The sequence below is a fragment of the Pterocles gutturalis genome, unplaced genomic scaffold (assembly GCF_000699245.1).
Source record: "Pterocles gutturalis isolate BGI_N339 unplaced genomic scaffold, ASM69924v1 scaffold10117, whole genome shotgun sequence".
Lineage (NCBI taxonomy): Eukaryota > Metazoa > Chordata > Aves > Pterocliformes > Pteroclidae > Pterocles > Pterocles gutturalis.
This window is the reverse complement of record NW_010115317.1, coordinates 1-22,205: the sequence shown is the minus strand read 5'-3', so window position 1 is coordinate 22,205 and position 22,205 is coordinate 1. Positions and strand designations below refer to the sequence as shown.

The window sequence follows — 22,205 nt, the reverse complement described above, 5'->3', positions numbered from 1 at the left end:
TGTGAGTGGGCAGACATGAGCTGCTGTTCATGTTTAACTGTTTCTGATTTTGCAGGTTGTCTCACAAACAGTTTAATTCAGAGGTAATCTTAGCAAATGTTTTGGCTTTTTAAAATGCCTGTTAGTAAGCTCTTTAACAGACAGCCTCTGTAGTTAGCAGTTATCAGCCATGTTTTTAAGATACTTTTTTTGCAATAGTAAATTAAAATCTTTAAAATCCAACCAGCTCTAGCATAGGCTTCCTTACTTCATTTTAAGGATGTGATTTGATTTCCCACTTAGTATTCCTTTCTTTCGTCTCAAAGCATGTAGGTTGCCTGCTGAGCGCTTTTATACCTTGAGCTGTTCTTTCCAGGGTATTTATAGGCTTGAGGTTCAAGGCTCTGTTGAACAAAGTAAAAATGAAAAATGCTGGGTTCTTTTCTTCATAGGTGGAATGAAATTAATGCCATGTAAGACAGTGTTGTAGGACATAAACTAACTTGGTAGTACATAAACTCAAAGCGTAAGTAATGGCAATTTCTGTTGATGCTTTTTTCTAAGCATTGCCAAACTACTTAAAGCAGAAAAACATTCTCAGTTTTCTAGATGTGACAGACTAGTAAATCAATTGTATATACATTTAGCTTAATACATCTTCAATGAAATACTACATTATTATTCTTCCTTTTTTGTAAACTTCAGGTTCTGGATGAGATTTCTGAACATGGCATTAGGATTTATCAGCTCCCTGATGCAGATTCTGATGAAGATGAGGAGTTCAAAGAACAAACCAGGGTTTTAAAGGCAAGTTTCGCTCCTAATTTATTATTTTGCTGCAGTAGTTCTTCGAGCCTACAGTATGCTTAAAGGTACTTTATTCCTTTATAACATGTTGAATTTTCAAGTTTTCTTTGGATATGGACTCTGAATTATAAACCTTTTTATTCCAGTCTTTACTTCATCAGAGTTCCAAATGTAGTGTGTGCTGGCTTTCTTTTATTTTCTTTTTTAAATGTAAGCAATTCTTCACCAAGAACTGTGACTTTTTTTTTTTTTAACTCTGTTCTCTGACTCAAACCTTCTAACATGCAAGCAAAGAGAGGGAATGTGTGTGTGTGTTATGGTTACTATACTAGTTAACAACTTTCCTCTCATTAGAGCAGATAATAAAGGTTTTACTGAAGTAATTTCCTCTTTGCTGTGATACTTGCAAATATGATTGAAGAATGTATCTGAAATTCTCTCTCTAGCTACTTTAGTCTGTTTCTAAAGTATGTTTCTGCTGGCTGTTTTCCATGCATGATATTATATCAGATGACACATTATGCCCAAACTGTACTTCAACAACAGTCAAGTGTTCCTAAAGCAAAGCGTCATTTCCTTTTGTGCTGCTGTTGAGACAAACTGATCCTAACAAAGCCACAGGTGTTGTTAATGAGAGCTTGCATTGCCTAGAATAGGATTTATTAGCTTTCTGATGTGGAATGATTTTAGTAGAGTGCATTTGTCAACATTTCTTTTCCTCCTCTGCTGTTTGTTACTTAAAAGTCTTCATGCTTTCTTTAAAAGAAAAAGCAAAACACAAAAAAGTAACCAGTCAAAAATCAAAACAGTGACTTGTTTTGCTCTGTCTCAACCAGGCCAGCATTCCTTTTGCTGTTATTGGATCCAATCAACTTATTGAGGTGAAAGGGAAAAAAATCAGAGGCCGCCTGTATCCTTGGGGAGTTGTTGAAGTTGAAAATCCAGAGCACAATGATTTCCTCAAACTGCGCACAATGCTGGTGTGAGTAATGGCAAAATTATCCCATCTCCTGTGGTGACGTAACTGTTACAGTGACGAGAGAGTTATAAGAACATAAACTCCTTAAATCAAAACCAGCTCTGGTGGCAGTGTAGAGTGACTTCTTAATGTCTGTCCACCCCCTGAGCTTGTTTTGCTGCAGAGATCCTCTGATCTGACTTCAGAAACTATTTTCTCTATTGTACATTGTCAGATATATGTGACAGTTTTTATGCCTATGTGAGCTGATTTGATGGCTTTACATATAAATTGGAATTTTCTTGCAGTGCAGAGGGTGGGGCAGAGAGGCTTTTGAATTATTACTCAGGGATTGATAAAACTATTCTAAAGGCAAAGCTCAGTTTTCTTGGCAATGTAGGTAATCCTGTATTAAATATGATACCCTTTATGATTTCAGCTGATATGGATATTCTGCCCACATAAATGGTTTTAAGTGATTTTTTTTTTTTTTTTAATGGCATCTTGCTGTTGGGAATTGTGTATTATTTGTTTCTGATTTGTGTCTGCTGGGCAGGGATTGCCCTCTGCTGGTCATTGGTAGCAGCATTTTTTTTTCCCTTTTTTTTGACAGTTGAAAATCATTAGGCAATGCCAGCTGTTATGTGACCCAAGGAGCTCCACCTAGTTCTCAGTTACAAATTATCCTTAATAGAACTTAAGAGTCAAAAAATACTTCAGGAATTAAAGTATCTTTCTGAATAACTCTCTTCACAACTTTCTTAACAGTGCAAAGACTGGTATAAATAACTCCTATAAAGTAATTAGTGAACAAGAGGAGGGCAGCATAATTTGGGTACTTGAAGAATGTTGGTGGGAGGGTACTTACGTACGAAATAAAGACCAGCCAACATGGAAGTGGTGTTCTGGCTGGCTTTATAGCAGGCTTGGTCTGAAAGGATTATTCTTCCAGTAAATACATCCACTATATAAAACAAAAATAGTAGATAAAAGGGTGTTTTTCTTCATTTTGACAAGAAGGACAAAGTGTTCAATAAGACTTTGCATGTTCTAGAACGCACATGCAGGACCTGCAGGAGGTGACCCAAGATTTGCACTATGAGAACTTCCGTTCAGAGAGGCTAAAACGAACTGGCAAGTAAGTATGTGCATGCCTTTGGGCTCTGCTGCTTCAGTCTCTTCTTTTTCTGTTGTGGTATTGGACTTACTCTTTCTCCGAACTAATCCCACCTGTAACTAGTTATTTCTCTTGAGATCTCAATCTATGGAGTTACTGAAATTTGTATGAAATGCTCTTCTTGAAGAAGAGTAATATATAGTGAAGTGCTGTGCTTATAAACAGCTGTTCTTGGTTTTGTAACCATTCCTTTTTCTCTGTGCTTTTAATTGGAATGTGCATAAAGAAGTAGTGGGCTGCAAGCAAAATAGGTTTTTATTTAGTGATGTCTGCTTGGAGAAAATAAACTCTCGTGGGCACATTTAAATAGGCCCCAGCCTATCTGGTTAGGTAGGATATTGCTTCTGTAGTTATTGCAGGACTGCCATGGTGGCTGTTCTCTTGCTCCACCATGTAGAGCTAGAGAGAAATGTAGACAAAAAAATTTTTTTTTTGTAATATGTGTGGGGTTTTTATGGTGTGTTTTTTTTTGTTGTTTTCTTTGTAAGGTTTCTGGTTTTGGCAACTTAATGCAAAAAAATCTGCATCTACCTATGCTGCATCTTTTTTGATAGCAACTTATTCTGGTTCCCATTGTACTTGTTCTTGAAGTACTTTGCCAAGCGTTTTGATCTTGGAGAAGAAAGGAAATAGCCTACACAGCTTTTTAATGGTTGATTTTTGGATCATATATAGATAGTGGAAGGAATCTGTTGATTTGAGTAAATGGCAAAAAATCCCCATAGCAGTGAAGAAATCAAATTTTAAGAAACAGAGAGTGAATGTAAAGATGCTGTTCTACAAAAGGGAAGCATGAGTTTAAGAATGTCCTAATTTCCCCTGTGCGGAAGCATGTAGACTTTTTTTTTTGTTCTTGTTATGTTAGCTGAAATATGAGCCTTGAATCTGTTCGTGAAGATTTTTACTTCTATATCTTATACCATCAATGCATTCTTTTGTTCAATAGGCCTGTTGAAGAAGAAGTGGTAGACAAGGATAGAATCCTCCAGCAGAAAGAGGCTGAGGTAAGAGGGAGCTTCTAAAACCGTTGTTCTTTGATATACCATGCTGTGTTCCAATTTCAGTGTTCTATGTCAGCTATTGCCTGTGGCGTGTGAGATTGGAGTTAGAAAATGACAGATCTAATCTGAATGTACAAGTTGCCCATACGAAGTGTTTTGTATATAGTCACTTGCATGCTGTGGATGGTAGGTAGCATGTGGACTCTTGGCTGTAGGCAGGGTATTTATCACTTCCAGTCTGTATGCTAATTTTCCATAAGGATAGTTGCTATTTTTTAAATATTGAAATAAATTTTTGTTTGTCTGCTACGTGTGCTGCTTTCAACTTAGTATGTTGGGGTAGACTGATAGTCCAATGTAATTTCAGATTTGCAAGGCTTACTCCAAGCATGTTACCAGTAAATTTCTTCTTATGGCTATGGAGTAGAAAAAGGTTGTTGAATCTTAAAAATCCCATGATACCATTAATGTGCATGGTTTTGCATCTTAATCTTGACTTGCAGCAAAATTAATAGTATTTCTGTTTTACCAGTCAACTTACAGATTTCATGTTTTCAGTCTCTGATTTCTTCCTCTGGTTTCATGTTATTACTAGGCCTTTCAACTGAACATTTTTATGCTGAAGTTCTAAAGATTCAGAGATTTTTTTTGGCCTAGTATTTAAATTCAAGTAGTACACTGCCAATGCTTATGACTGCTTGCATTGTGAAAACTGAAGACTCACTGCCAGTTGGAAGATAGTGTTTTTTCTGTTTATCCTTCCTTTATCCCATTCAGCATGGATCCAAGCCTATAAATGGAGGAAAGCATGGTTTAAAAGATCAATGCATATATGCAGTGTTTTGGAGTAAGAAATAAAAAACTACAAGCAGTTTTGTGCATTTCTAAGGTGAAAGAGTCTGACTCTTGTACATGGAAATTTTTGGAATATAGTTACTTTGGTCTGTGCATTTCCTTTTTTCTTTATAGCATCCATGTTTAAAAATAGCGAACCCTGGCATGTTGACATAAATAGGAAAAAATGTTCCTAAAAGGAAATGCAGAAGCAGCTGATTATCACCATAACGAGTGGTTAATAATGTGAATTACTGGAGATTAAATGAGCTGCATCTTTATCACTGTATAACTTTATTTCAGCAAGATAAGCACACTTGATGGCCATGCACTTATGCGAGTGGAACTTCTGCAAGTGTTCTGTACACAAATTAATTGCCTCCTATTTACTGATGTGTGTGCAAAACAGCAGCAGACTATCAGCTGACAGCCAGGAATAAGAGATGCTTTGAAAAGGTCAAGAGCATTGTTTGGAAATATTTTGTTTCTTTTTGTCTTTTTTCTTACTGCTTCCAAGATTCAGGCAGTAGACTTAAAGAATTTAAGTTATAACTCTTTATTTGTTATTTGAACGATATAAATTGTACATGTCCAGTAGTTAAGTAGAAACTTGGGTATCCTTGTAGAAATATTTGTTTTATGGCTTATGTCTGAAAAATTCTCCTATAACTATTTCCACTGGAAACTGTTGATATGACAAGCACATTATTATATAATTATGTATTCCTATATATTTTTATATGTATTTATGTATGTAATATATTTTTTAATATGATATGGCTAAAGGGATGAAGTCTTGAATTTCTTGGACAGTTTCTGAAAGTTTCCTCTGGGAGTAATAATCTCTGAATAACTGCTGCTGAAGTTGCAGAGGATAAGGTTAGAATTTGAAAAAACAACTAGATTTTTAACTTCTGCATTCTATTGTCCCAAAGAGATCAAGAGACTTTACTGAATCTTCTGTAGATAAGCCGGTATGAAATCCCTTCATCTCCGTATCATCCCTAAGGTTCAGACTGGGAGAAGCCTGGGGAGGAAAGAGGCACAGAGGAAATGGGCTTGCATTCCACGGCCTTTGCAGAGAAAACAAATATCCATTTCCCCTCCTGTTTTGCATTCCCATCAGTAACGGTGCTTGGAGTTCTATTTACAGTTTTGTGAGGTTTATATAACCTTGGAAGGAATGAACACTTGGGCTTGTGCCAGGATCATCTTTATCAAGGCATCACTTTTGCTAAATGATCTTTTATTATGCCAAAGGATGTGGTCCCCAGTTCAGCAATTTGGAATTGCTAATCTGTCATTTTGGATTTATTACTCAGTCTGGTTTTGCTTTTTTGCTCAGTTGCAAGCAGTGACCTGTTTTTCTGAGCTGGGAAGTGAAAATAAGAGTAAAGCTATCCATGCTCCTAACTGTTAATATGCTGCAGTTCTGATTATTTTGATGTTGTGGGCACAAACGTAAAGTTTGCAGTGTTGTGCCATAATCTTCCTACTCTGAAAATATAATATAATAAAAGCCTTTCAAAGTTTTGAGAGGCATTACTTCCAGAAAAACATTAAGGCTGTGATTACATGAAACAGCAAGGAACAAACTTCCTCTGATTTTTCTGGTGAGCTGCCCTGAGGCTTTGGGCAAATCCCTTCACTGTCTTCAGTAGAGTTGGTCAGCTGTAGGCTGAATAGAGTAGAATTAATCGCAATGTTGAAATTGTTTTCTCTCTGTCCTTCAGCTTTCTGACTGTGTTTAACCCTTTATCAGATGAGATGAGGGACCATGGTCTAGCGTGGGAGTCAGTGGGGGGACAGCTTGCGGTGGGGGTGCTGCCGGGCTGGGGTCCCACAGTAGCCCCACAGGAGGTGAGGATGTGATAACACCGGTCTGTGCGGGTAACTGCCTCCTATTGCAGGTATTTGTGTAAGTGTTGTCTTGAAAGATAAAGTGAAAAGTTCTATGTGGAGAGACAGCATGACGGGGAAACAAAAGCAGCTCTAAGGTTTGATGTGCGCTGTGGAATGCGATTGCCTGGTGCAGGGGAAGGAGACATGCTTTACGCAGAGTGCGCCTTCCCCTGTGAACTAATGTAGTGTCAGTCCTGGGAATACATCGTGAGAACAAAACCCTTAGTAAGCAATTAGCCATGGGAATCTCTTGGGAGCTGGAATTACGAACAACTTTCTTTTTTTTGACGAATTGCTTTTTTTTCTTTGTCCTTTTGATTTGTTCTTTGAAGAAATGATGCCCATGTAGGGCGATGGCTGTGGCCATAGTGACTTCTGCTATTTATAATGTCAGTGTGTCCTATGAAAGACGTTATCTCGATGGTAACCCCTTTTCCAGTATAGTAACTTTGTCAGGAGTATTTTTCTTGTCTTCAGTTGACAAGATTAGTTGTACTGTGTTGGAATTATTTTTAAACAGCAGCAACTGTCAGGGGAACATCCTGGTGTACTAGAAAATCCATTGTCTTAAGGTTTCCATCTTGCCCTGTTCTTATGAGCTTTCTTATGTAAAGGCATAGACAGAAATAATCCTTGGTGTGGGGACAGGAAGCATGTCAGTGGGAGGTCGATGTTGTTCATTTTTGAACATTTCTTTTCCTGTGATATCTGTAGGGTTGTCACTGAAGAGCTGCTCACCTTGTTCAGATAGGAGTAGTTGGTATTCCAGGGAAAACATACTGCAGATGAAATCCTACGGGTAAAGCGAAGCTGTGTATCTGTGGTTTCTGTTAATGGCGTGGAAGCCATTAGGAAGCTCTGTGGTTCACTTTTAACTCTGTAACCTTAACTCGCATTTTAAGTGCGTGTTTCCTTTCTATGTTGCTACAGTAATTGTGTAGTTACTACCCAGTAGTTACATGGTAGTTTGATGTAAATTTTAGTCCTGACATGGTAAGTAAGCTAAGTGGAGTTTATACCAAAGTAAAGGTTACTTTTTTGACTTTTGTTATCTAGGAATTCAGAAACATTGTTTTAACAGATTTCCAAGCATTGTTTCCTAGCTTCCTTTTCATCACATGCATGGACCCTGTGCTATCATGTTGTAGTATCCTTTCTTTAGGGGATGAGTGCAAGTTCCTGCAAAATATATTAATGCTGCTCTTACAATTGAGAGGGTTTACTGCTTAGCAAGATCAAAGTCATGGCATGCTCTTGATGCTTGCAATTGCCAACAGCAAAGGGAACACAGATGTTGGTATGACATCAGTTTCAGTCTTGTGTGTGATCTATATTCACCTTTATTAAGAGGAAAGATTGTTTCTGTCTATGCAGTAGGTCTAGTAAGGTGAAGACAGATGAGTTGTTTTTAGCTTGTAATGTGTGGGAGTGATTTTTATGTCCTCTATTTGAAGAGGAATTCTGGAGGAGACTGACGTGGTTACCACTTTGAGTACAATACAGCTTGATTCTTCTTTTTTAGTTTTAATTTTAATTTTACACTCAGGCTGACAGGATTTTTAGTGTGCAAATGATTTTATCTCCAGGATGTTTGTGTGCATTCTCCTTAAGTTCAGTTATTACCTCTAAGTTTAGCCTGTAGTTATGCAGACAGGTTTTAGTGTGTGGTATCTATCATTACTCATAGGTTGTCTGCTAAGAATACTGTTGTGAACTGATAGCAGGAGTTTGCTTAGAGCTCTTGAGAAGCCACAGTTTTACAGCAGAAAGCAAACATTCTGGATTGTGTGCATATCAAATGCTCAACAAAAACCAAAATTCTGATGCAGCCCAGGATGCAGTGAAGATGATAGGTGTGTTTGAGTACCTTTTTTATTTTCTTCACTATTTTTTTGCCAGCTTTCCTTATGAAAAGGAAACTTCAATGATGATTTACCTACTTGATGGCCATGGGAGGCAACAATGTGCCTTGTTTTTCTACTGAATTATGCTAAAATAGCTTCAGAAACTTGCCATTATTTAGCTAATGGATGAGACTAACACTCCACTAGTAAGTCTCAAGAACACCACATGAAAATGGAAAAGGAAAAAATCTTCTTACAATCTTAATGTTAGAGAGGAGTAGGTCTCCCAGTGCTTTTGTCCTACCTTACATTTGAGTCATAAGCAGCATCTGATTTCTTTCATGGTGTGGGCATATTTTTATCAATTAAGAATAAGAAAATGTGATACTCAGTGCTGTATTTAAGTCTTAAAAGACGTTGTTGGATATTAGCAGAATGCTGTATTTGAGCAATCACCATAATACATGTGCAGCAGCATCTTCCCCTGTGACTACTGAATGGTTTCTATTTTAGGAATGTTTCATGGCTCAGCTTGGAGTGCTCTTGGGAAAGCTCAAGTAGGTGTGCTTCCAAAAAGCTAGTTTTAGTCTGATGGTAAATCTGCAGAAAGGCAGTTCAAAAGACCAGGTGTCTTACATTTTTACAAGTTGATCTTTGAAACTTTTCTTGGACAGGAAATCAATGTGACTCATTTCTGGGATTTTCTGCTTTTTTTTATCCTCCTTCCTGCAGCTTTATGCCATCTTTTTGATCAGAAGCTTTTTGTTCTGACTGTTTAGCAGAAAGATGAAGATGGATATCTAACGAGCATTACAGTCTTAGCTGTATCTCTCACTGTTCCTCTGTGAATCTCCTTTTACCAGGGTGTATCTATGCTGCAGTCACAGGAATCCGAATTAGCCTCTCCTGAACCCTGTGGTGCTGCAGCAAAAGGATAGGTCCCGGTCCATAACTGGCTACTTTTAGGCAAGCTCTGTCCTCTCTGGCTGTGCTGCAAGCTCTGCACTTCAGCTGCTTACTCTTTTCTAAATCTGTATCTGAGGCCAGGCAAGAAAAAGTGATATAAGCGTCTGCAGTTAATTTTTCCTCGTTTCAGATTTTTTTTAAAAATAAAACAGCTCAACACCACATACATGTAGACAAGCATTTATCACAGATTGTTTTGTATGAATCTGATGGAGTGACTGTGTCCTGGTATCACAGTAGCTAATATGGTTGACTGGATGACAATCCAGTATCCTTGCTTAAGCATAACAGTGCTTTTTTGAGTTGAAGAGGTTTTTTCCTACAGAAAATAAACGAAAGCAATTCTCTAACTACTTTTTCCTAAAGGGGGAAAAAAGTTAGATATATTAAAAACTACATGATTATTCTTAGAAAACTTGCTATACAAACCTCAGATTATTACATGATTTCCAGTTTGAGATGGACTTGTATTTTATGTGCATGGAAATTGCAGCCTATTTCTTTCCCAGTTTGTAAGAGGTCACTTGCAATTGTCTATGTGGAGCTTCCCCATCTGCATCTGGAAGGGAATACCTAGTCATTTGTAAACCAAATTATATCTATTTGCATATACATTTTGAAATTAGTGTTTTGTATTCTTACTTAGGAACATTTATTTAAATTAATGTTATTTTTTTAAAACAGTAAAGCATTATAAATAACTGACCTTTTATTGGATGGAAATTAATTGATAAGTGTCATAAGAAAATGCTTTTAAGAAAACAGTTAGTTATTTCCAGGAAGAGTTATTGTTTAGATGTAAAAATATTGGTGCCTAATATGTTTAGTCTGTCTTTCCAAATTGTGTAAACATCTTTCTATTTTGCTTTTGAAGTAATTTTTAAATTCTGTTTGCACATTTGTCTGTTAACTCTGAAGATCTTTGGCAACAGTATCTGGTCAGCCACAAGCTGAGTATTCATACAGGGTTATTATACTTTGAGCACTTGTACCAGAACAAAGCTGCTTCAGCTCACTCAAACAGTGTATCTCTGTACACACATGAAAGGCATGTTTTCTTTATTGTAGAGGAGATGTTAATTCACAGGTCTGTGAGCTTTAAAAGACTTGGATTTTATTGCTCAATTTTCATTATAAATATTCTTAAAAATCTTATGTGAAAGTTAGATGTAATGCATTAAAGAATCTGAGATGGGAAAAACAAAGTATTCAATCGTGAATTAATCTAACATTTCCAATTTATAAAGAAGCAAATTGGGTCTGCGTTCTACCATGGAAGAAAAAGATTTAAAGTTTCCTGGATTTTGGATTCCTTGTGAAATTGTTTCAAACATGTGGGTGTTTTTCTCTTACAGCTGCGCCGCATGCAGGAGATGATTGCACAGATGCAAGCCCAAATGAGGATGAAGCCTGGTGATGATTAAGATGCTTAACATCTGGATACATCAGGTATGACTTTTCTGACTTGTTTACTCCTCCTATGTAAGATTTTCACAATGATTACTGTTAATTTTGCAGTTCGGTCTTGCTTTTGTAGTACTTATAGAAAAAATCGGGTGATATTCAGGGTAGACTAGAAAAAAAGATCTGTGCAGATGTTACCTTTCCAGCTGTTTTTGAGACCTGTAAATGCTTATCTTCGGTGCCTTATTTTTGTATCTGGCTTTGTTTCTGTTAGTCAAATTAATTTTCTGAGAAGCTTTTGCTATATCTAAGCAAAAATCAGAGTGGTTTAGGGTATGTGGGTTGCTGAATTTATAGCAGTTTTTTCAGAGAACCGAACAATTTTAGGCAAACTGGTTTTGTGTGCTGAATACAGGCTCCCTTGATGGCATATATGATATATTAGGTGGTATCAGAGTGAGTAAAGAAAAAAAATTCTTATAGCAAATATTCATGCTTTCTTCAGAACACAGCTCTTCTGGCATAATTTTTCTTTTAAATGCAAGAATAAAAAATAGAAGGATATGAGGAGTCTTGTTGCTTAATACTTCAGTTTAATAGTCTAGTTGTGATTGCTGATCTTCTGGAATGTAAAGCTTGAATAAAATGGATTATATTATCCCTTATGACCTTGTGGCAGCTGCCAACATTCCATTCCTAAAATAAGGAGATTTTTTGTTGCCTTTACTTGAACCTTCACTCTTCCTGTTTATATTTAAAAAAAACCCCAAAAGTCTCCTACGAATAAACTTATTCACTGGATTCTTATTTAAGCAGATGTTGACGGTTTTACTGGTATGTGCACTGTGATCTTTGAGTAAAATAGTTAAGGGGAAAAAAGTAATTCAGACTCAGGTTTCTTGCTGTCACAATTCCAAGTCTTGGAGATGGAGGAGTCTTTACATCACGTCTTCCAACTTCCACAGTAAGATTTATTTTCCAGGAGTTGGAAATCTAAACAGTGAGGGTAATTTTGTGGTTGACCATGCAGCATATGCATTAGTAGTGTCTGACATAAAGCTCTTGCTTCCCCAGACAGGAGCTGGCAGTTATGCAGCCTGTTATATATTTCAGTCTGAACTGGAGGTCCTGACTTTTCATGGTGACTTAGTTATCATATGGCCAAACTCTGCCTGCTCGTGAAAATGGCTGCTTGATGCAGGAAACCTTATGTAGTGTAAACTATTATTACTGTTTTTTGCAAAGGAGCGTGATTCTTTGTGTGACTTACAAATCACATTTGATCACGTGGCATCCTTTAAACTGATACTTGGTAAGAAAAAAACTACCCTGACTCTACAGGCTTGTCCGTAGTTGTTGCTTGCAGAGCACGGGATGGTAAATGATACAAATAATTTCAGAGCTCTTTCTTTGGCTCCTAGGTACTGGATTTGCTGTGAAATCAATATCTGAGGGCTAATAGGATCCAGTATTCCCACTGTTGGTTAGCCAGTTGTGGCACCAGAATTCTCGGTGTTTCACAGCTTCTGGCAATACTGGATATGGTATTTATAAAAACAAATTGGAGCGTGGTTTGTCCCAGGCTGAATTTGCAGCCATGGATACGTAAGTAAACAGAGTTCTGAGCATGCTCGTGTGTGTCCAAGTGAAATGTTATTTTGTAGATGCTTTACATTGCTAATCTGGAGTGCATCTTGCACCACTGAACATGTTAAGCAGGAGAGCTTTGCAGATTTAACCAAGTGTCCACATCATCTTGTTGTGATTTAGTTTGAACTAAACCTTAAGAAATTTAGTTGGTCTGAAATATTGAAAGTGAACAAATCTGAGAAGGATTTGAATGAGATCTTCATATGTGGAGGTCCTGCTATTTCTTTGGAATCTGCTAAACTACATTCCTGCAGCTGCTGTGGAAATCATTGTTTGATAGATTGCTTTCAGGAAATAATTTTTAACTTCTTTTTTGTTACCCTTGAGATATTAATTGATAGAGTTTTTGCATAATTTGTTCTCTAATATGCACAGTCAGAACTGGAGTTGTAGTCCTGCTAAACCAGAGTGTTGCTGTGTGATCCTGTCAGCGTGCTGAAGCAATCCTCACCTAGAACAACAGCCTTAGGGAAGCTTCTCTCATGCATATTAACTGACTTCACAGTTTTGGACGAATGATGATTTCAACCTCCACCATTCCCATCAGATGTATTTGCTTTATTTTATTGAACTCAGTCTCCAGGGGAGCCAGGAAACTTGTAATTAACACAGTAGTTAATAGAACCAAACTGCTAACAAATTTAAATATACTTGATACCAGTCTTGTTCAATAATAGCTTTATCTTGAGCATCTCTCAGGTTCTAGTTTTACAAGAACTTTAAAGCATCAGCTCTGTTACTGAAAGCGTAGTCTCTCCTCCAGTTGCTCTTTTGCATGCTTACATATTTTTCTGAGCACAAAGATAAGTAACTTATAGATAATTTATGTAAAATTAACATTTTTAACTCTTCATTTTGTATAAATATGTATTTATTGATTTTCTTCAAAAGTCCCTTAAAAATATTTTTCCCTTCATAAAGCACAGATATAAAGATATTTTCAGGTGTTTTGGGAAAAGAGAAATATGGTGCAAATACATTCACAGATAAGAGCTGGAGAGTAAACAGTAGGAAAATGAGATGTGGTAATATTCAAATATGTGAAATACCCAGTTCTGGTTTCAGACGTATTTTGGGTTGGGGAAAAGATTGCTGAATGCTTTGGGGTTTTCTGGAAAGAGTCTGGCATTGCATAGTGATTAAGAAGTGCTAAATTCAAATCCTTGCTAAAAAGACTGAGTCCGTATTATCATGAAGTGCTACACGGATGGGATAACTGGAAGGTCTGGTTGACCTGATCCCTTTGGAATAGGTGTATCCTTAGAGGCTTTATGGAAACCAAAGAGGATGGACAGATTTCTTGCTGTGGAGAAGTAGAAACCTGAAGGGGAATGAAGAAGAGCACTGGTGGAGACTGGGTTAGAAGTAGGAAAGGAAGATGGTTTTTGGGAACAGTTGTGACCAGTGTGCCAACGGCAGTTTTTAAGAAAAGCCTGTGAGTACAGACTTGCTCTGTGTGATGGTGGTGATTAAGAGCTTTTGAGAGCAGCCTAACAAAGGTGTGTTGACCTACACTTCTGTCTGTTTCCTCTGAAGGTTTCATAGCTTCTGTGTACAAACGGTGCCTGTGGAGGTGTTAGCAGCAGTCCATGTGAAGCATGGTAAAGACTTCAAGACAAGCTTGACTTTCCAAATTTTTTACTTCTGAAATGCAAGACACTGCTGTAAAGTGTAGGAGCTTACTGCTTCTTATATTTGACAGTTCAAATAAAGGATTGGAGCGGAAGGAGATGCAGGGGTGGAATAAGTTACCAAAAACTAAAACGGATCCAGTTTTATTTGGATACTCCAATACGAACTGCATTTGAAATAACCCTGCAGTAATTCCAACAGCGTATTTACTAGCTTCTCAACTTTTCCATCTCAGATGAGCAACTATTATAAAAAGCTGGAATTATTTTTTTTCAGATGAAGTGGTTATTGATGGGTGCTTCTTCCCTTTCCTTCTCTGTTTCTGAAAGTGTAGCTCTCTGTAATCTGTTTTCCTCTTATTATTCTTACCAATCTGAGTTGTCTGTCTTCCACTGAGCTTTAAGATCATACTGGGACAAACCAGTAATAGAAGCTAGGCTATGAAAAACAAATATAGCCAGCTGGAAATGTAGCTATGGTTAGGGAAATGTGTTCAGAAAAAAAACCAAGTGTCTTGCACTTAAAATATCTCTAGGATGTTGAAACTTCTTTTAGTATAGCTCGTGATTCCCACAAGTATTTTAAAGCCTCCTGAGCTCACTAACACTATTCTGATTCTTGATAAGAACAGTACTAAAGGAACCAAACAGCTAGCGCTTTCTACTGATGAATTGACATCATTTAACAGAACAACACAAAGCATTGTCATAGCAACCAACCTTCTAAAACGATGCTGCTGAATGCTGAATTGATCTGATGAGAAATGTCATTTGAGGAAGCACAGATCACGTAGTTTTTGGCAGCTGAAATTGAGAGCCTGGAGAATGTGAAGCTTGGGCAAATTTGTAGCATTTGGAACAACTGCCTGGCACTGCCAGTGGATATTTCTTTAGCTTGAAACTAGACTAGCAGAGTGCCATCGGTCTCCAGCTCTTTTCAGCTCTTCTAACTGTGGAGCTGTTCAGCAAACCCTGCATTGATGAGCTAGCACAGGTTTTTGTTTCCCTTAAAGAGTAGACTTCTGATAGAAATGATCATTTTTCCTCTGCTACTGTACGACTGCAGTGCTGAACTTGTGTGGCTCCATTGGACCTTGAAGTTAACTTGTACAGGAAGATCTTTGCAGGGTCCTCAAGAGCCACCTTGTAGGTGGTGTTGCCCTGCCCTTGTGTATGATGTGCGGGGAGCCAGATGAGAGTCACGTCATGGCTTTGAATCTCTGATGTATAGAACAAGAACGCTTTCATTTGAGGCTCTTCATCTAAAAATATCATCTTACATCTCCCTGTTAGTCCATACTGCTCTCAGTTGGCGAAACAGTCATGTTCCTGCATTGTAGGTAGAACATTATATAAGATGATATTTTACTGGATTGTAACCTTAGCTGTTCCACAGCATCTCTGTCTGTGGCCTTTTGGTGGAAAATAAGTTGTGCAGCTCTTCCCAATAGGAAAAAGGTAGCACTTTGTTAAAATTGTAGTCTTCAAAGCATTGTACAGAAAAAAAAAATGTATCATTAATATGATCTGTAAATCTGAAGTACTAATCAGGTCTGTATAACCTCCTGTACCTGAATATTGTCTTGTCTTCTGACTCTTAAAGAATCTTGCTTGGATTTTTATCTTTCTGCATTTTCTGGATGCAAAATTTCCAGGAGCTTGTCAGGACCTATCTCTATAAGGAAAATTCTTTCTTAGAAATAGTGGTGTATCATTTCTAACATCAGGATTTGTGCATCAAAAACCAAAACACCCTCTACTTTACAGACTTAAAAGCTTCCCAAGGAATGACACATTTGCAAAACATTAAATGAAAAAGATTGAAACACCCAATAGCAAGTTTTTCTGATATTTTCACATAATTGCTCAAACTGCATCTCAATAAGTTATTTTGTCAGTAAATTGATTAATGTGAGTTGGTTAAATTTTTGCCAGGCCATCCCAGAGAATATAAAATAGAATATTAAATTGCTAATGGGTCACTGCAGAAATTTTGTTTTGGGGGGAAATGTCAGGGGTGAGTGGAAACATTTATTTGCTTTTCAGTAAGGTGTTGATGCCTTGGGAAAGATAAAGTCCACAGTGCAGCGGCTCCAGTGGCATTCGCAGTTCTCGTGAACACGTGCAGTGGCACCTCGCACTGTGCCTGAGAGGCTTGATTACCCAGGAGTGACACAATTGCCGTATTCCACATCTTCCTATGTCTCGGTGACACACTGCTGCAGCTGGTACAGCTGTTGGATGCATATGGGATGCAGGGGGTGAGGGGGGTTGCTTGCTGACAGAATTTCTTGGGCGTTAGCAGGCCCAAGGACTGGAGCACACAGACCTACCAGGTCTATGCCAAACCTGACACGGTGTCCCAGGGCACCTGTAAATGCTTCGGCCACCTTTAGCTAAATAAACATTTTCAGGGGAATATTTCTTACAGTTCTAGAGCTTGGAGCCTAGTATGTATATGTGACTCAGTGGATATTAACCCTATTAGCATATTAAATTAACTCATCAACACTGGAAAGCAGTTCAAAGGCCAGTTTTGTAACTGACTTTTGCTGTGGGGAAATACAAGGTGTTGCTACAGACTAGCAAAAGGAAGGGGAACAAACTTGAAACAGTGAAGTCAACAGAGGATGACTGAAATATCAGAAACCCAAAATGTTACGGGTGTAACAAAATAAGTCAAAACTAGCTAACAACAGGACACTAGTGTCATCCAATACTTATTCCTTCTGGAAAGATGCCATGTTCTCCTTATGTTGAGGGCTTCAGAGCTGGATGCAGTACTCCAGGTGGGTCTCATGAGAGCAGAGCAGAGGAGGAGAATCACCTCCCTCGACCTGCTGGTCACGCTGCTGGTGATGCAGCCCAGGAGGCAGTTGCCCTGCGTTGCTGTGGTGTTCTTGGGAGTAGCTGAGGGGGAGGCAGACCCATTCCTTCCCAAGGTTTTTGAGACCTTTTCAAATGTAGGATTCTGAGCTGTCTGACCATGTGCCATCGGGGTGCAGGCATATGTAGTACTATTACGCTATTTACTGAGCAGGTTTTGTTTTAATGGCATGTTGGAGAAATGTATCATATCTTTTTAATAGTGGCCTGAATTCACTTTGCAGATGGAGGCATTTATTAAAGCTGTGGATTGGTGAAAGGGGTTTGGGGGACTGTAAGGTTGGTCTAATAAAACTGGAGATCAAACTTGTAAAGAATGGGATAAACCTAATGTATCGTAAAATATTGTCTCGTAAGGAGATGAGGAAGAAAGAGCAGTGAAATGAATCCACACTGAAAATGCACAAACATACTTTGGCCAAATATGTTCCACGAGCATATAAAATGTGGGTATGGTGTTGCTAATGGTGGTAACATCAATGCACAGCTGTGCTTATAACCTGAGCCTTCGTGTTTATTGGAAATTCCAGTCTTTTTTTTGAGTCTGAAACATCAGTTATAGTTTCTTCTTGAGATATCTGCAACAGATTAGAGTTCGGCAGGGAATGGCAGAAATTTCGTTTCTCTTTCATAGTCAAAGTAGCAGTGTAGCGCAACAGGCTGATTTTGAATTGGAATATTGACTTTGGTTAGCAATGTATGGATTCTGGCGTTAAAGCCTTAAGGCTGGCTTGCTTGTTCTGGTGGTTGTGGGAAGTGATGGCCTCCTTAAAATGTGAAGTGACTGTGTATTGAACAGAATTCCCACTGTGAGAGTGGCAAAGAGCAAAGGACCCGCTGTCAGCTTTCCTTGCTCCTTATCCCAACTGCAGGCAACAACTGTAGTCTGGTTGAGTGTTGCACTCTATTTTACAAGTGAGTTGACACAATAGCGTTTTCCAGGATATTTCTTTTTTTCATCCAGATGAATATTTAGAATAAGCTATTTTTTCTTATTTGGAATGAGTAGTTTTGAGACTGGAGATTCAAGGTGTCTCCTGAGTTCCAGTTCTGACACAGCTTCTTAAGCAGGGTCCAATTTTCAGGGAAAGCTGATATTCTGCTTTCTTTGTAGCAGCCTTTTCAAATGGCAAATAACTAGAGACATCCAAACTTGTAGTTATTTTGAAATTACAGAACGGTATCCCTTTTTTCAGCCATATTAATACTGCTGTATGAATGCTTGGAAAAATCTATTTGTGTTACTGTTTTACCTAAGCAGGGTCAGAAGTGTTTGTGCATGACATCAGACTTGCTGCTTGCTTTTCGCCCTGTTTGGATAAGTGGTTTTTGTTTCCTTCACCAGCAGTAATGCTTCATGCAACAGGCTGAGGGGTTGGTTTCTGGTCTGTGTTACTGTTCAGATGAGCTGTAAAGCAGTTCTTGTATTCTTGCAGACATAGGGGGGCATGGGTGCTTAATAAAGCAGGTAACTAAAAATAGATTGTTTTATGTGTTCTTATTAGACATTTGTGATAAATATTTGGGGCCAAACCGTGCCTGTCTCAGACAATGTAATTGCAGTGCGGGTCTCTGTGCTGCAGTAACTGCAATGCCCTGTTCCCTGGATTATGTTGGTTTGCTCAGAGGGGCTCAGACAGCCCCAAATGCTCTGACAGTGCTGAGAGTTTCTCCTTTCTAATGTTCTTTTGTTTTCCACTTTTGTTTGCAGCAGCATACAGTTCTCTAAGTGGATGGGTGCTCTGTGTTCTTTGACCGGTAACGTTCAAATGCAAAAGCTGGATGCCGCAGATCAAGACCTGCGTTAAAACAAACACAGTCTGAAGATCGTGTTGTAAAACAGCTTTTTTATATATATTCAATGTTAATCAAGTTATAATGTATCTTTTTTGATTCTTTTGGTAACACTGTCTTCATACTTATCAATGTGGTTATTATCCCTCCTATGCTTTTTTATACAGAAACTGATAGAGTACACTGTTTGGACTAGTCATTGTGATGGGTTTAAGGAGTTACTCGTGTACCTGCTAGGTTATTCTGAACAGTTTTGTGCTTAATACTAAAAGACTTTGTGGCCTGTTTACAGTAAGTGTATGTGTGTTTGCACAGTATCATAACTTTCACTTGCCATTTTAAGTTGTATATCATATCAGTTTTTCATTACTTTCTCTGTGCTTTGGTTACTTTTGAAGCTTCATCTCTGGTGATTTATTTGTGTGATGTATGGGAAAATGTACAAAACACTGATGTGATGATTCACCAGTGATGCCAAGAAGCTGACCTTTCTAAATCATGCCTTAACATACCATAAGCACTACGCATGTCAATGACTGCTGTGGATGCCTCTGAAGGTTTGTCGTCAGGTCTCTCGAGTACTGATTGCAAGAATTTCTGTCCCAGGCATTTTTATCTGTCAGCTGAGCGATGGCATGTACTGAACTTTTTATATACCATAACACTAATTTTCATTGAAGTTTTGTAATAAATTGTACCAATTTGAAAATGTTGAATTTTGGGGTGGGTTTTGTTGTGTTTTGGATTTTGGCTTTTTCAAGCTGATCTATGAAATGTTGCAGTGGTGTCATGCACAGTGCATACTCAAAGGAATTGTGATATTTACCCTGGGGAATGAAGGCATTTTCTACAATTTGTTTACATACAAACTGATTTCATTTCAGAACAACTTTAAAAGTGTTTTCACTGGAGGTTAGGTAGCAAACCTTTGCATCCACCTCTTTTTTTTTTTTTTTTCTTCAAAGCTCATTAGGCACCTACTGACATCTTTTAGGTGGGTAAATATCTTGGAAAATCTCATTGCACACCTTAGTTTATATATTCATGAATGTTGCTGGTTCCTTTATGTCATTACTGAGTGTATAGGTCTCTTCTGCATGCTTTTGTAGTCTCGCATGTATTGTATATGCATAAGTGTAAATTATTTTGCAAATGTGGGATTGAGACACACTGTCTTCTGTACGAAATTGGGGTTTCTTTCATGTAATGATGAGCCCTAATTTTGCTGTCTAGCAATGAATGTTTAATCAGGATAGAATTAACAAGTGATTTGCGTCACAGGGATGCATATTTGACTTGTGTTTGGAGTTGAACTGCATGAAATGGACATTACGTTATCTCAGTGGCTACTATAATGAAGTTGAAAGAAGAAATGGAGTGAGAGATTTGCATTCATACAAAGTCTCTTCAGGTTTTATGAAGATTTGAATTGTAAGCATGTCTGTCAAAAGGGCCGAGGTGTGAGAGATGTAACGGTAAACATTTTCTCAAGATTTGTGTGTCATTATGTGCACCTTCTTGTTTTTCTTCCAGAATTTTGCATCATATTTTGCAACCTTCTTAAAATGAGGTGCTGTCCATTTGTGCTTGGGCAAGTCAGGACAGCCACACCCCTCCGGAGAAATCAAGGCTTCGGTTACATACTGGATCAGCTCTCTGAAGAAGGGAAACATGAAAGGTTCCTCTTTCAAAGCAAACTAGGACAATGGGGAAGCAGGCTTTCAAAACATCTAGTCTTTGATTTTATTACAAACTGAGCTTTTTGCCCCTCTCTTTTCAAAGCAAGGCACCTAAAGTCACTGTCACAATTCTTGTGTGTGAAGCCTCAGGGAACAGATTTTCACTAGTGGATACAGACTATTGATCAATAGACTCTGCCTTCCCCTGGCTTGTGGATGCTAGCTGGAGCGTTTTGGCTCAAAACCCGAGATCAATTTGAATGATAGTCCAAGAAGGGCTTGCAGTACTGCTGATACCATACTTGAGTGCTTTCTTTCAACACAGGCTTAACTTTTATGCCTTCTGCCACTACTTTGCTGTTGTCTGATGTTAATCTTCAGCTACATTTGAACTTGGTTTTGTTAAAATCTTTCACAGCTTAATGGGGGAACATGTTAAGCCAAATCTTTGCTACTGTGAAGATCTCTGGAGGGCGACTCTAGCTAGGGCCTAATTTCTGACCTGGTGTTTCCAGTTCCGTCTGTGTCGGCAGGGCCAGGGCCATGGGAGGCAAGTCCATTTTTCTGGATTCCACCCCAGCCTTCTCTGGGCTGACACTTCCCACTTCTGGGACAAAGTGCCCACCTGTGACTGTTTTAATGACTGTTCAGCAGTTTTTTATCAAGGAGCAGGTAACTGCAGTCCTTTTGGTCTCCTTTAGATTTAAAACACTGTGGCAGATGATAAAACAGCTCATAAAGGGCTCATTGGCTTGTTGGTGTCTTTAATTGTGTGTAGAGCCTGTAATGGTTGGTGGCACTCCAGCATGTAAAACCAAGCAACTATGCTGCCAATTACCTGATCTTTTTTCTGATGCTTTTGAATCAATGGCTAAAAGAGAACTCTGAGTGAGTTAATGAACTTTTGAAACATATGTGCCAACAATTGCCAACCTCTGGTCTTGGAAGTGTCTCCTTGTTTTGATATGAGGCATGTTTTGAAGGAGAAGGTGGAAGAAATGGCAGGATAAATGCTGTGATGACTACAAGCATTTGAAAAACTGGTAGTGTGGCATCAGTGTCAGTTTTGTTCCAAGGCAGGGGCCTGTCCTTGCACTTGTGCAGCCATCACCCTGCCAAGCTTATCCTGTCCTGTATTCAGAAGAGTTTCAGATCTGATTATTTACCTGTCCTTGAACAGTAGAAGACATGACCCCCCTCCCTGCAGCTGTGGAAGGAGTGAGGTGTCCTGAATCTCGACACCCCCCTCTCTTTGTTCCAATCCTGAGTTGAGTTGAGATTCTGAGGAGCTGTTCTTAAATCATGTGCTACTCCTGCTTTCGGAGTGTTTGAAATCACTTGAGTTCTCTCCTGCCTTTCCTTAAAAAGTTACGTAGACAGCTTTTACCTAAAATAACTTTCTCTATTACCTCTTTAAACTCGTTTAATGGAAACAGAGCACACCCGCCTGCTTTACACAGTACACTTGCAGTATGATTCAGGCCTTCCCACTGTATTTTGAGATGCTAAATCTGGAAACACATTTCCTATTTATTCCATTTGTGTTGGGTATTTTTTCAAAGGGTGTATTCCTCCTCCTGCGTGCTGGGTTTCTCTTTCAGCACAGGGCCCGGTGCCTTTTATAGTGCTTGAGCCCTCAGCGAGGTGCACGGGGCAGGCCTGGGGCAGTTTCGGGGGGTTACCCACGCGCGGT

General features: G+C 38.6%; 1 protein-coding gene across 1 annotated transcript in view; it reads left to right on the top strand.

The window, feature by feature from the left end:
- Window positions 1-19,285, top strand: part of LOC104462975 (septin-2) — a 31,660-nt gene extending 12,375 nt beyond the window's left edge. Inside the window, exons 7-12 of the mRNA XM_010075141.1 lie at window positions 685-786; window positions 1,623-1,768; window positions 2,799-2,882; window positions 3,868-3,925; window positions 10,824-10,917; window positions 18,751-19,285. Of these exons, the coding sequence (XP_010073443.1) occupies window positions 685-786; window positions 1,623-1,768; window positions 2,799-2,882; window positions 3,868-3,925; window positions 10,824-10,892 (459 nt within the window). The 3' untranslated portion in view covers window positions 10,893-10,917; window positions 18,751-19,285. The remainder of the gene's footprint in view (window positions 1-684; window positions 787-1,622; window positions 1,769-2,798; window positions 2,883-3,867; window positions 3,926-10,823; window positions 10,918-18,750) is intronic.
- The last annotated feature ends 2,920 nt before the right edge of the window (window positions 19,286-22,205 follow it).